At 36.4% G+C, this 14,847-nt stretch overlaps 1 protein-coding gene across 8 annotated transcripts in view; it reads left to right on the plus strand.

Annotated features, from left to right (window-relative positions):
• LOC150100319 (poly(rC)-binding protein 3-like) overlaps positions 1-14,847 on the plus strand; it is an 874,229-nt gene that overhangs the window by 308,285 nt on the left and 551,097 nt on the right. For all 8 annotated transcript variants that reach the window (XR_016549294.1, XM_090403220.1, XM_090403223.1 and 5 more), the window contains one exon: positions 7,444-7,467. Coding sequence is in view for 7 of the 8 variants with exons in the window: in XM_090403220.1 (XP_090259346.1) it covers positions 7,444-7,467 (24 nt within the window). In the remaining variant the exon portion in view is untranslated. The remainder of the gene's footprint in view (positions 1-7,443; positions 7,468-14,847) is intronic.

Raw genomic sequence — 14,847 nt, forward strand, 5'->3', positions numbered from 1 at the left:
GCTGTCAGGCTTGGTAAGAAAGTTTTGGATGCCCTGAACAACATGCTTGCTCTTCATAAAGAGACTCTATGGCAATTGTGTAAAGAGGACCACAAAAAAGTAGACAGCTTTGTGAGCATGTTGTTTATTTTCATGCAGTAATGTGCTTTAGCATATAACATCTTAATGGATTGAATGATGCCTGAGCCAAGCTGAAGTCTTTCAAGTAGTTGAATAGGTAAAGATGCTCAATGTGGTTGACAGCTTTTTTTGGTCTTGTGTTACAAGACCCATTATTTCACTGTTGTTGTTAGCTATGCATATCACATCTCTTATTGGGTCTAGTTTTTGTGTAGTGATTGTCCTGGGATAGAATACCTCTGTTGCCTATCTATTATTTTGTTCAGCACAGGTAAAGTTTGTTGGCAATGGCTTCTGATATTATTTTCAAGTCGGTGTTTATAACGGAGATGGGTCACCAGTTTCCTAATTTTGTAACATCTCCTTTCTTTGTGATAAACTTAATAACAGATGTCATATGGGGTGGTAAGTCATTGGTATTGGCTTTGGCATATATTCTGTAGTGGATAGATCCAAACTGTTCCCAGAAGGACTGGTAATATTCAGTCATGAGCCTGTCTATGCCAGGAGATTTATCTTTTGGTAAAGAGGTGCAGGCAGTTATCAAATCATGTAGCATGATCGGAAATTCTGTCTTATGTCCCATTGTTGATGAGAGTCTTTTCATATCAGAGAGAATTATATCCATGGATGTTGGGTTAGCTTGCCATAAGTTTTCATAGTACTGCAAGGCATATAAGAGGATTTCATCATGATATTCTATAATGCTTCCACTATTTTTTGTTATAGCAGAAACAGTGGTACACTCTAGTTGGCATTTTTTCAGTGTAAAGAAATTTGTGGGTGTATTCATGAAGTTAATGTACCTGCATCATGCTCTTATTAGTGCTTCTCTTGTAGAGTGCTTTAGATTTGAGCATATGATGGGTTTTAGTCACTGGTATTCCTCAGAGTTCGGAAGATGTAATTGCAGTTGTTGTTGCAGATTATTTAAAGCTGAATGTCTATTCAAATTCTACTGGTGACTATACTTTCGAATAAATATGATGTTAGCCTTAAAGAATGACCACCAATCAGAAATTGGTTGGGAAGTAGCATGTTTCTGATGATGGCGATATAGATATTCTGGAGGTTTTGAGATATTTTATGTCTTGAAGTAAGCTGTTATTAAAGATCCAGTATGCTCCTCCCTTGTGTCAAGTGTCCACAGATGCAGATGCTCAGAAGGATGGAATCATGGATGCATAAGATGGATGATATGTGATACCCCCTCATGAAGAGTATTGTGTGTATGGATGCATAGTATCTATTGAGCCAAGCCTGGTATAGGGCTCTGGTAGGATCACCTTTGGCTGTCCAGGAGAACACTTTTTCATGTTGGTGCATGTGTCTGTAGATATTAGTCAGCTTGTAGTCATAGATTACATGCTGAAAAGCTGAGCTAGTGAGAATTGATGTCTGTCCATTGCAGGATCCAGAATGCAGTTGAAATCTCCTGCCAGTATAAGGTGGTCTCACTGACTTTGCTGAGGTGAATTTGGATGAACTCTAGTTAGTGGAAGCTGCTCATTTTATGGTATGCATCCATTAGTTATATGTATTTTCTTTCCAGCCCAAGCTTGCACACCCAGGAAAAAAGTATCTATGATCCCTAATTTTAGGGTGCTTTTCTGTGACTTTTAATAGTGATGGCTGATCTATGAAGTTGTATGACAGTGTTGGATTCTGAATGAAGAGAAATTTAAATTATTAATACTCTCCTCAGAATCCAACATAATCCACCATGGCAAAGGCTACATTTGTAAATATTATTTAATGTAAATCACTTGTTTATAATTTAATATTCGTATAACTACCTTTAATTTTATCTAATATTTAATTATTTAATCAAGACTATATGTATTAATAGTAGAAAAACTCTGTGTTAAAATATTATCAAGCTATTTAGCCTATTTCTATGTTAATATAGAATTTATATTTAATAATTTAACTGCGCTTTAATTGAAATGTAAATATTCTTTATTTATTCTTATTTGTAGAAGTTTAGCGTTATGTAATACCTCAATTTTATTATGTTTTGTTGTCATGGAGATGTATGTAAGTGAGCGAGCACGTTTTGGAACACCACGTGAGGAGAAGGTTTATTAAAAAGTTTTATAAAGAAATCACGAGAATAATTTAGGCGGGAAGAACAGATATATGAGTGATGAACGCTGAAATTATTAATTAATTAAGGGGAGATTAGAGATTAAGGGAGAGAGAAAGGAGAGGATTGGTATTAGGTTGGAATCGGAGCATTCGGGAATCACAGTGCGATAATAGCGAGTCGGCAAGTCACTCAAGCAGCTAAATAGAGTCTACTAGGCGAGAGGCGGTTAGCTAATAAATTGTAGAATAACAATTATAGCTATGGAAGACAGCTGAGTGATTACTAAATAGACTAGCGATATTTGAGTTGAGATTCAATTTCAGGGCCGACCTTTCAAGGACATACAGAACCTTGAAGCAAAGCACAGAGTTATTAGCAAATAGTAGAGGCTGTAAAGTTGAAGTTTACCGTTAGCTGTGCTTAGAAATATATTGCCTAAAGAATTAAATGAATGCAGGAAGAATGAACAGCTGTGCATATAAAACCTCAAGTTAAGGAATTATTGTGTGTTGCCTTAATTCATAAGTGATCAGTAGTATTTCATGCAAGAACGTTTGTTTATGTGTATAGTGACTGACGATTAATTCAGTTATTGCTTAGAAGATTTATTTAACGAGTGCCGTATACTGTTTAAAGTGTTTACAGTTATAAAAAGTGTTTACGTATAAGTTGATGAAGATAGAAGATTATTGGTAAGATTATTCCAACCATTAATATTCCTATACAGAGAAGTGTGTGAGTCTCATCCTAGAATTTTTTATGTTAATAGTAACTATTGTGGAGATTAGCTGAAGTGTAAATTTAAAAGTGTTTGCTTGTGCGATTTTATTGTATTTGGAACTTAAGGAACTGTGTGAAGACTGTAATAGAGATAACAGATTTACCATTGTCTGAGTTTGTATGACAGTATTATCAGAAAGACTGAAGTGTTTATAATAACTTATTTAGTGTTTGAACTTAAGTGTAAATTGTGATTCTAAATTAAATGTTTGTTTTTGTTAATCTAAAGTTGTGTTTTGCCTGAATCTCTTTTACTGCACCATTCATAAAATATTCGAACCAAAGCGGGTAAATTAAGTAAGTTAAATATTCTCGGCCAGTATATATAATAACAACATATAAAGGAAAGGTAGTTGAGAGTTGGTTTTTCTTCAATTCTTGAACTAATTCAGATATAAAGTGGCGCAGTCTTTAAATATAAATTTTCTTTATATTTGAATTAGAAATCAACTTGCAACTTATCAGTTAGTTAAGAACATCGTAATAGTAATCATGTCGGATCCAAAGTATAGATTGAGAAGAAGTAGGATCCAACAACAGGACAGTGGTGCATAGTATATTATCAGTTCTTCCAGTGCTGATCTGAAACTTTGCTGATGGAATGGACGTTACTTTCCTGCAGCATGACTATTTTTGGCTGGTGGACAAGGATATGCTGTAAGATGAGCCTGTTTTGCAGTGGTGTGGCACATCCTCTAGCATTTAATGAGAAAAAGTTTACTTGGGTACCCATTATATCCTAATTTATTTTGTTTTAGTGGGTTGATTCACGTTTACTTTAGGGATAATTATGCTGCCACTGGGATTCAAGCCCGTTGATCAGGTAGTAAATTTTTTTCCTGAGGTTAATTGTTTTTCTTCCTTTTTTTCCTGCCAGAAGGGTTCTTAGCTCTTCCAGCTGAGTAACAAGGACCACTTTCTTAAAGCCTCTGAAGCTGCTCATTTGTTAGTGGGGTTTCAGTGTGAGGAAGACCTGCATTTTCAGTTTCTTCTTCATCATCTGAGGACTCATCACAAAAACTACTGACAGCATACAACTACACCATCGACATCAGTGTCCTTATTATTATTATTATTATTACGTGAGACCTCCAGGGAGTCCAAGGACTCATCGAGGGAGGACACCTACTCTACATCTGTCTTCACCATCCAAATCCACCCACTACAACTAACTGCAACTACATGAACGCCATCTACCGCCCGCTATCACCACTAGTATTTCCACAGACAATCACAGTTACCAAGCCAGAAGAATTAAGAATTGTTCTGGCAGAGAAAAAAAAAAGAACCATCAATCTCAGAAAAAGAATACACTATGTGATCGATGGACTTGAGAATTGATTTCCTCATCCCCCCCTTTACAGGCTGTTGGGAGGATTCTGGTATATTTCCAGGCAAAGATACTCTGTTGTAGCTGCGTTGGTTCATCTTTGGCTATTTTTCTGCTTTTGTTTCTTGCTTCTCTTCATTGTTATTATTATTTTTATGTGAGTTTGTTATTTGTTTATTTCCTATTGACTTTTCTCTAGGATGGCTTTTAGATGATGTAGGCATAGGTTCTTCTGAAAGCCGAGTTTCATTAGTGGTATTTGATTATCTATCCTCTATATTTGCTTGAAAGTTTGGTACTTTAGATTTTTGTTGTTTATTGGGGATGCTCTGTTTTTGGATGTTTCTGGTTTCTGATCCATTAGGGGGTGGTAGTATTGGTAGCTGGTTTCTCATTTTTGAGTATATATAGGCATAATTTCCAAACATGGACTTCTTCGTGGTAGTAGAAACACTGAGCAGCAACAGTACTGTAAAAATATAATGTCCGTCTATTTCCATATTTATTACTTTAGGTATAGAGCTGATTGCATTGTTGCCAAAGTGCATTAAAACCTGTTTTCTAAAACGTTTGATGTGGGCAAATTCAAGCCTACTGGTAGAGGTGTTCCCCGGAACATTTGTGTTCTGCAAACTGGCTACAAGTGTTCTGCCAGTGATAGATGTTGCATGACACAGTTCTGAGTGTAATTGGCTACTCTGATCCTAACAACTGAAGACTGCTATGCACATTGACTTCTGAACCAATAGACTGGTAGGCTCTATTAAAGGATTTGTTAACCTTGCAAAGAAAATAAACCCAAATATTATATCTATGTACTGTCTTTTGCACAGAGAATCCCTAGTTTCAAAAACATTACCGGCAATATTAAAACCCACACTAGACCAAGTTGTAAATATGGTAAATGACATCGTCAAGACCTTTAAAAGCATGCCTTTTAAAAAGACTTTGCATAACTATGGAAGCCGAGTACGAATCTTTGCTTTTGCAAACTGAAATAAGATGGTTATCCAGAGGTAAAGTGCTATTCCAAATTTTAGAACTTAAGAATGAATTATTGGCCTTTTTTCAAAATGAAGGTACAGATGCTTTTGTAAAATGTTCTTCAAAATGATGTTTGGTTTGCTAAAATGGCATGTTTGGTCGATTTTTTTAATCACTTAAATAGCGTTAATACAAGTATCCAAGGGAAAAATTAAAATATTTTGGCATCCACTGACAAATTGTCAGCTTTTCAGAAGAAAGTATCTCTTTGGTAAAACCGCATATCAGAAAAAAATACATTAGATATGTTTCCTTCGTTCCATAATAAAAAGGGAATTATTTCCGTTATAACAATATTGGAAGAAAAGATTTCAAGTTACTTTCCTTCCTTAAATACACACAATTATGACTGGATACAAAATCCATTTGGCACAGTTAATACATCGAGTTGTGAATTTTCATTACAAGAAGAAGAACAATTAGTTACCTTGTCAACAGATCGTACTCTAAAAATGAAATCTCTGAAATGATAGCTGAATAATAGCCAAGTCGAATACCCAGCTATCTCCACAAGGGCACTGAAAATTTTGTTACCGTTTTCAACAACATATTTGTGTGAGCTCGGTTTCTCAATATTAACCAGTATAAAAACTAAAAAGCATGGAAGACTTACTAATATAGACAAAGAGATGAGGATAGCTATATTACATATTAGACCTGATATTGTTGAAATCTGCAAAAGCCGACAAGTTCAAGTATCGCATTAAAATCAGTTCCATTTTTATAAAAGGCAAGTCCATGCATATTTTTATTGCTAGTTTTATGACCCTAATACTTTTGGTGTTCCCCAAAATTTTCTTATAATCAAAGGTATTCCGTGACTTTGAAAAGGTTAAGAACCACTGTGGTAGAGGCTCGCAGCATTCATACTTTACCTGTCACTGTGCTGTATTTCGACAGTGATCCATGAGGCATTTTGACACTGTTACTTTCGTGGGTGCTAGCATGATTGGTGAGACATTCACATGGCATGTTCTGATGTTTACTCCTTTTTCAGTGAATGTCTTGGATCATGATGCATTATTAAAATACATTTGCACAATTCCATCAACTCTTGTGGGTTATATATTTCTGTGGGACATTTCTTTAATGGGTCTAGGTATTTCTCTAATAGAGTAGTTTTGATTGCGAAGATGACTATTCAGGAAATATGGTTCGTTAGATATGCATTTGTACACTCTGTAGTCAGCCCAGTAGTAGGAATTCATGTGAACGCACTAGCTACAATATTGGCATAAGAGAGAGAGAGATAGAGAGTACTGACCTTCGTCAGTTGCTTTCGGCAGGGCTGAGACTAATAGCTGTAAGACTCTGGCTGAAGTTTTTTCCGTGGTTGTCAGAATCATGTGACCTTTGACCAACTCTTGCTGAGCTAGGGCAGGGGATGGCTGCTAGTATATATGAAATATCGGTACTGTTGAACTTTTGCTGGCCATTGCTTCAGGTGAATTCAGGGAATGCATATACTATGACTATTTTCCAGAACTCAACGGCATACTTTTGTAGCAGTAACAAAGAAAATTTTAAAAAATTCAAAAATGACTTCGTCCAATTTTGCAAATATCATGTGATAGATCAGGTGTTTATGTTTATGCTGGTATATAACTTGAGGTTAATTAAAATATAAAAGTATGCAATAACCAACTTAAAGCAGGAGCGACCTTGGACATGTCCACTGATGAGATATATAGATAGATACTGTAGATTGACGCGCGCGCGCACACACACACACACACACAGAGAGAGAGAGATCATCCTTTAAAATTCAAAGGAAACACAAAACATAACTTGAGAAATCAGTGCTAAAATATGATTGATATTTCTGAGTTATATACTAATTTTGAGAATTTTGGGATCTCTTGTTTTACCATTTATTTTCATTAATTATCATTAGTATATATCTTCAGTATTTGCTAATTATCATTTTGTATAATTCTTATGGTTTGGTCATTTCATAACTATAACTTTTTTGGTATTTAAATAACTTTTAAGACCCAGTTGTAGTCCAATATTTTAATTCATGAATGTAATGTTTTTCATATATATATATATACTAAATTACTTTTTTTTTCCCTCCTAGGAAGTTGGAAGCATTATTGGTAAGGTAAGTTAGCATACAATTTTTGACAATTGTAATTTTTTAATAATGAATTTATCACTTAGAACTCTTCCCCACAGTTTTTCTAGTATAGATCTTACCAGCAATCACTAAAATCAAACATAGTTCCAGAAACAAGTGAAACAGAAGATATTTTGCTATAAATTTATTTATGGTCCTCCCACATTTTCTTTTCTTTTTTTTTTTTTTTTTCAAATTCCATTATAACACCTTTTCCAGTAAATGAGTGAACTACCCCTTAAAAGTCTCATTGTCGAGTTCTCAAGAGTTTTAAATTTTTACTAAATATGTTGTGGCAAATATTAGAAAATCAGGTACATATTTGTTGCAATGTTATTCTTTCTCTCCCTCTCTCTCTCTCTCTCTCTCTATATATATATATATATATATCTTGCATTGTTATTTCTTCTATACAATAGAAGAAATAACATTGCAAGAAATTCAACAAAGTAAATCAGAACAATCTCATGGAGTGACTGACCTTCATCTCTATGATGGTCAGTCACTCAAGACACACCATCCATTTATCTCACTGAGGGTCTATCCCTTCTATTTTTTTCCAGGAACATCGCCTTCTATTACTGTTTTGAGAAGTACTCCTTCAATCCTTTCAATGGATTCAAAGTATTTCAGCTTTCCTTTGTCATCATCCTTAAGGAGCCTTAAAGTTCTACCAATCCTTTTTAGCACTCATCCATGGTCTGCCTTTCAGTATATGATAACCTCAAGAACCTTCTGTAACAGCACATCTCAAAAGCAGCAATCCTTTTTCCTATCAGACTTTTTTAGGTTCCAGTCTCAAGTCTGTAAGTTGCTGTTGGAAAAACAGCCACATCCAGAATCCCCAACTTTGTTCCTATGGAGACAGATCAGATCCATCCTTCAAGATTTTAGACAAATCTCTGACTGTTGTTTTAGCCATTCGTAATCTTCTTCTGATGTGTACTGAATTGTGTGATTTTCTGAAGCAATTCTTCAGAAAATCACACAACAGGACTACCTGACAAGGACTGGTGTGGCACAGTGCCAAGGAATGGAGTAACATTGTAGCATTCGATTATGTCCAGTGAATAGATGAATGGAGAATGCCTTTGACATACTCTTAATGAACAAATTGTGAACCATACTCAAGAAATTAAACATTTCAAATCAGCTGCTTGCAGCATTAACTAACATGTATCAAAACAACTAAATGGCTGTAAGAATCAATGAAAAAGTTACAGAATAGAAATCCATAAATGGAGGAGTCCATCAAGGATGCCCAATGTCACTACTGTTATTTAATATGTGTATAGCTGGAATAGTAAAGAAACGAAAGAAAAATATAAAACCAGCATTTAAACTGAATCATGGAACTATACTTTTATTATTATTATATGGGGAAACTCTGTGGGGTCCTTAGTCTCAGAGAAAGGCCCTAAACATCACCAAACAGTATCCAACAGTCATGCAGTATGTATAATACTTTTCTTTGAACTCATTCACAGTTATGGCATCAATAACAGACTCTGGTAAACTATTCCATTCATTCAACACTCTCCAAGCAAAAAAATCTATTCCTCACACCCCTGCTAATACACTTTTGCCTAATTTTCAAGGATATCCCCTAATTCTCCCACTACCAGACCTGTTATGAAAAATTTCCTCTGTATTAATCTTGTAAAAACCCTTCAATAATTTGTATGTTTCAATATCATATCATCCATTTTTCATTTGTCAATAAATCTCTGTAACTCACAAATCTTCAGCCTGTACTTATAATGTTCATTCCATAGACCCGCTATCATCTTGGTCACTTGTCTCTGGATTCTCTCCACATCTACCTCATCTCCAAGAAACGTAGGTGGCCAGATCTGTGCACAGTCAAGATGAAGTCTTATCAAAGCTCTGTTAAGAGATCTAATAATTGCTCATCAGGGTATTCTTCAGTGACTAAGTAATGTGATGAGCTGTTTTAACCACTTATACAGTATGCTCTCCAAACTTTAATTCTCTATCCACTAATATCTCCAATCCCTGGCTTCATCAGTTTCCTGTAGTAGAGTTCTATCAGTGTGGTACATAGCTGCTAGTCTTTTCACCACAAAATGCAAAACCTTAGTTTGCCACATTAATCTGACATCCATGTTTCCTTGTCCATACTGCCAGTCTCTGTAAATCATCTTGCAAAATATTAACATCACCTTTATTAAGTATTGCTTTAGCCAATTTTGCATCATCGGCAAACAGCTGAATAGTTCATCCCAGATCCTTTCCTATACCATTACTGTACAAATTAAATATTAGCAGTCCAAGAACAGAACCCTGTGACACAACATTAGTTGCAGGCCTTCTACTGGACTCTACTCCTAAATAAGCTATACTCTGTTATCTCTCCATCAACCAACCTCTTATTCAATTCACCAACTTTATATCCATCCCCCATGTGCTGTAGTTTATTAATTAGATTTCCATACAGTATACTGTCAAAAGCCTTTGCAAACTCCAGCAGTATCACTGTAAACCCACCTTTATCCAACTCAGCTATCACTGTATTATAAAATGTGAGCAAATTACCGAGGCACGACCCAAAATGATGTCGTCCCCCCATCTAGTATCCCATTTCTGTCTATCCATTCCTCTCTTAATTAACCAACTTCTTCAATACCTTGACTATGACTCCTGATATGTTGATTAGTCAATAATTTGCTACATCACTCTTGGAGCCTCTGTTATGCAATGGAATTATTCCCCCCTCTTTCCATCCCCTTGGGACTAACCCAGATCCAAGACTTAGATTAAACAACATGATCAAAGGCACTGTCAATGCCCTAACACTTTCTTGTAAAATTCAAGCTTGTATACCATCTAATTCTATAGCTGTATTAACATCAAGGTTCTGTAACATGCTATGCACCTCCAGTTCGTTTACTTCAGTTTCCATAGCCTTTGCCTCTCTTGTTACTGCAATACCTCCACCTGGATGATATAGTCTTGCAAAGTGTTTGTTTAGTAATTCTACTATTTTGTCTGATTCAGTTACCTTCCTACCATCAGCATTCATTAAAATTATTCTTCCATAATCATTCTTTCTTTTACTTGCAGCATACTGAAAGAACTCTTTGGGATTATCTTTGACCTATGTTTCTTCTTCTTCTACTATGCGTTATTCCCGCTTCCCATGCAGGGTCCGCGTGTTACTTTTAGATGCGACTTCTTGTTAGTACTACTCCCAACCGTCCCGTCGCCTGGTCTGCCGCTGGGGGGGGGATATATTTTTGACTGTAGAGGCGTGTGTTCATGGGGCCGGTTTGCCTGTTTGAGGGATGAAAAATGCCAGATAAACTGGCGGAAAAAACCCTACTGACCGCGCCCAAGACCGGCTAACTTGGCTATGCCTGAGGAAGATCCTCAAATTCCTCACGTCTACAACGGGAATCAAACCTGGGACACTCCTTCCCCAGGCATATGGTTGCGAGGCGCAAGCCACTAGGCTAACTGCGTGGTCCTTTGACCTATGTTACTAATTTCCTTTTATACTCTGCTTTTGCCTTTCTTAGCACATTTTGGTTATTACCCTTCCGGCCTGTGCTTTGTACTGCTCACGTGCATGAAGTCCCCTATAATAATTACCTGCCCTCCATTGAGCTTAATGCCAATGCATACTCTCCCCATCATCGTTTACATCCCCTGGTCTACATAAGCAACCAACTATATATTTTGTTCTGCTGGCAATTATCTATACCAGATGGCCTCAAATATGCTATTTTCACTGCAGTTTAACACCTACTGTCTTTGGTTGCAGTTCATTGGCTGTCATCAACAATACTTTTATTTTTATTCTTTTTTATCTATCCTCCCTGAAAACACTTTACCTTCACGCATGGATAGGCTTATGTGTTCGTTAGACATGTTGTAATAGATTTCACAGTATGATATGAACACAGATGGATAAGAAAATAACTATTTATTAACTTAGAAGCTAATATTTTGCTGGTATTATATCCAGCATCTTCAGAGCACACAACACAAAGTTTGTTACAAAAGCAAGACAACCACAAGCCGGTGTAACGGTGGGGCTAGTATTAATAAATAGTTATTTTCTTATCCATCTGTGTTCATATCATACCGTGAAATCTATTACAACATATCTGACGAACACATAAGCCTATCCACATGTATAAATATTCTTCACGGAGATAACATCTTACGTAAGGCACGACAATACGGTAAGTGGAAAGTAAAATTGGTGCGGCAACTGAACAGGTTAGCCTTCTTAAAAAGGTGCCAAGATACCAATTTGATACCAAACTGTATAAAAATTAGGAACAAGTTTCACTCGGCCCCAACGTATTTATAAAAGAGCGAGTTTAGCACTATTACGAGAACAGGTAAACGCTACTCGCCAAGAACTTTCAAAAATAAATTCCTCCATCAGTGTACTACGTGATATGTTATCTGACATTTTGAACCCGCTGCTATGGGATATCTTGGATAAAATCTCCGACTCGATAGCCAATAAAGAATTTGCTAAAGTTAAAAACCGACACTGGAAAAAATTTGAAATCCTCCAGCAACACAATGTTACACAATTTCATCAAGATGGCATCGTTGTGAACCTATCATCGACAACCTTATCCAAAGAGGCCACGAGTGCATTAATTCTTGGACACAATTTTGCAGTTACTCCTAAAGATGTGCCTAAAACCAAAATAATGGCTTCCGTTGAACGCGGGATTTACCACTTGCCTCTAGCTGGGGGGGGGGATATATCTAACCTAATATTATTGGCTGTAGCCAATAATATTAGGTTAGACATGGCCAATATCCTTATTCATTCTAAGCCTCCCAAAAATAATATCCCACATAAAGAAATAATAGCTCTAAAAGAACTACGCAATAATAACCACATTACAATAACCAAATCAGACAAAGGAAACGCCACTATAGTAATGGATACAACAGAATATGAAAGCAAAATGCATGCACTGCTCCAAGACCAGTCTACATATCAAATCATAGATCGAGATCCCACCAACTAACAAAAGAATAAGATGTGCAAGTTACTGAACAAAGTCACTTCCTGGCCAAAAGAAATTGTCAAAAAACTGAAACCCTTGCACGTTAAAACACCCAGAATATATGGTGCTCCTAAAATACACAAACAAGGTACACCTTTGCGTCCTATTGTAGATAGTATAAACAGTCCTACATATAAACTAGCTAAACATTTAACCAAATTACTAACCACTTACACAAACAATTCTCCCTCTTTTGTTAAAAATTCTACCCACCTGAAAAGTATTTTAGAAAACCACACCTTAAATAGTTCAGACCTAATGGTGAGTTTTGGTATCACCTCATTATTCACTAATGTACCACTGATTGAAACACTTAACTTACTAAATTCACAATTTCCCCCTGATATATTTCAACTATTTAAATTCACAGTACAGGCAGGTTTTTTTACATGGAAAGGGAAAATATACAAACAATTAGATGGGACAGCTATGGGTTCCCCCTTTCTCCCCCCCCCCCCCCCCCCCTAGCCAACTCCTGCATAGAACATCTGGAAAAATTAGCCTATCAACACAGCCACTCTCAAACCTAGTCTCTGGCTATGCTATGTTGATGATGTGTTTGCTATTTGGCTACATGGCCCAGACACATTGAATATATTTTTAGTTCATCTAAATAGTCAGCACTCTAAAATCCACTTTACAATGGAACTAGAAGCCAATGACTGCCTGCCCTACCTGGACACACGTCTTCCAGAAGGTTCCTTATCATTTTCAGTTTATAGAAAACCCACACATACAGGGAGATACTTACACAAACAATCACACCATCACCCTTCTCAACAATATGGTATCTTAAAAACACTAACTCATAGAGCTAGAGCAATCTGTTCCAATGACATTGCTCTCACTGCTGAACTTTCTCACCTACGTCACCCCTTCTTAACCAATGGTTATAATCCCCATAAGATAGATAGCATACTAAATGCTACCCAGAAATCCCCTCTATCTACCACAGAAGACTACAACAAAACTATCACCATCCCATACATTAAAGGCACATCTGAAAATATATCTAGGGTGCTTAACAAACACCAACTACGCACAGTATTCAAACTGTATGTAAAATTAGCAACTCTCATCTGTTCACCTAAGGACAAATGCACTCCTTTATCACATCCAGGAGTCTATGAAGTGCCCTGTTCTTGCCATCAAGCCTACTATGGACAGACAGGAAGAACTGTGGACATCTGCCTCAGTGAACACAAAAAAATATATCCGACACTTTCATTATGGCAAGTCGTGTCTGGCAGACCATGCTTTGAATACCCCTACATACAGGATCAATTGGAAAGAAACAAAAGTAATGCACAGAAGCTTCTACAAGTCAGAGAGGTTGTTCCTGGAATCAACAGAAGCCTTAAAACATACTCCAAACATTAACAAGTATGGCTATAAATCTACCAAAGATTTGGGAGACAGTCATCCTAAGACCAAATTAATATTTATTACTTTTATTTTATTTATTTTTTATTTTATTTTTTAAACTTTCTAAGCCTATCATTTGAACTACTATGTCAGAACTTTGATTTTTTTTTTTTTAACCTAGATGTGTTGCACGCTGCAATTACTTATACTAGCCCCACCGTTACACCGGATTGTGGTTGTCTTGCTTTTGTAACAAACTTTGTGTTGTGTGCTCTGAAGATGCTGGATATAATACCAGCAAAATATTAGCTTCTAAGTTAATAAATAGTTATTTTCTTATCCATCTGTGTTCATATCATACTGTGAAATCTATTACAACACTTTACCTTCACATTCTATACTAACTATATCATTCTCTGTCAGCCATGTTTCACTAATGTCAATAACCTTTGGCCAGGATGAACTAACCAATTCCAAAAACTCCCTCATCCCATTTGTTCCAAATGCTGTTGGCATTAGTGTACATAAAGTACAATAGTTCCCTGAACTCACCGTTATCTTTATACTTTATGCTAACTACCCTATTCTGGTTTGTTACTAACTTAGGCATTTTCTGTACATTCTTGCACTCAGCTGCCTTGCTGGTATCTGTGTACTCACTCAACAGCTTACCCTGTCCTAAACTCTCTAGTTTCTCTGATTTAACACATCCAATAACACTATTTCAAGACTCCACAAATCCATGCAGAAGCAAACCATCCTTCTTGTATAAGTTCTTTCTTCCATCAAACTCACTCCACATATCCACAAACTCCACATCATTCCTCTTGCATACTTACACATTGACTCATTTGCTATTATAGTCCCTCTTCTCAGCTCAACTTATCCTACTGTGGCAACAGACTCATTATATTAACTCTCTCACTCTTTCTTTTGCTAC

This window comes from Typopeltis vanoorti, chromosome 13 (assembly GCF_054136105.1).
Source record: "Typopeltis vanoorti isolate ZY-2024b chromosome 13, IOZ_Tvanoo_1.0, whole genome shotgun sequence".
NCBI lineage: Eukaryota > Metazoa > Arthropoda > Arachnida > Uropygi > Thelyphonidae > Typopeltis > Typopeltis vanoorti.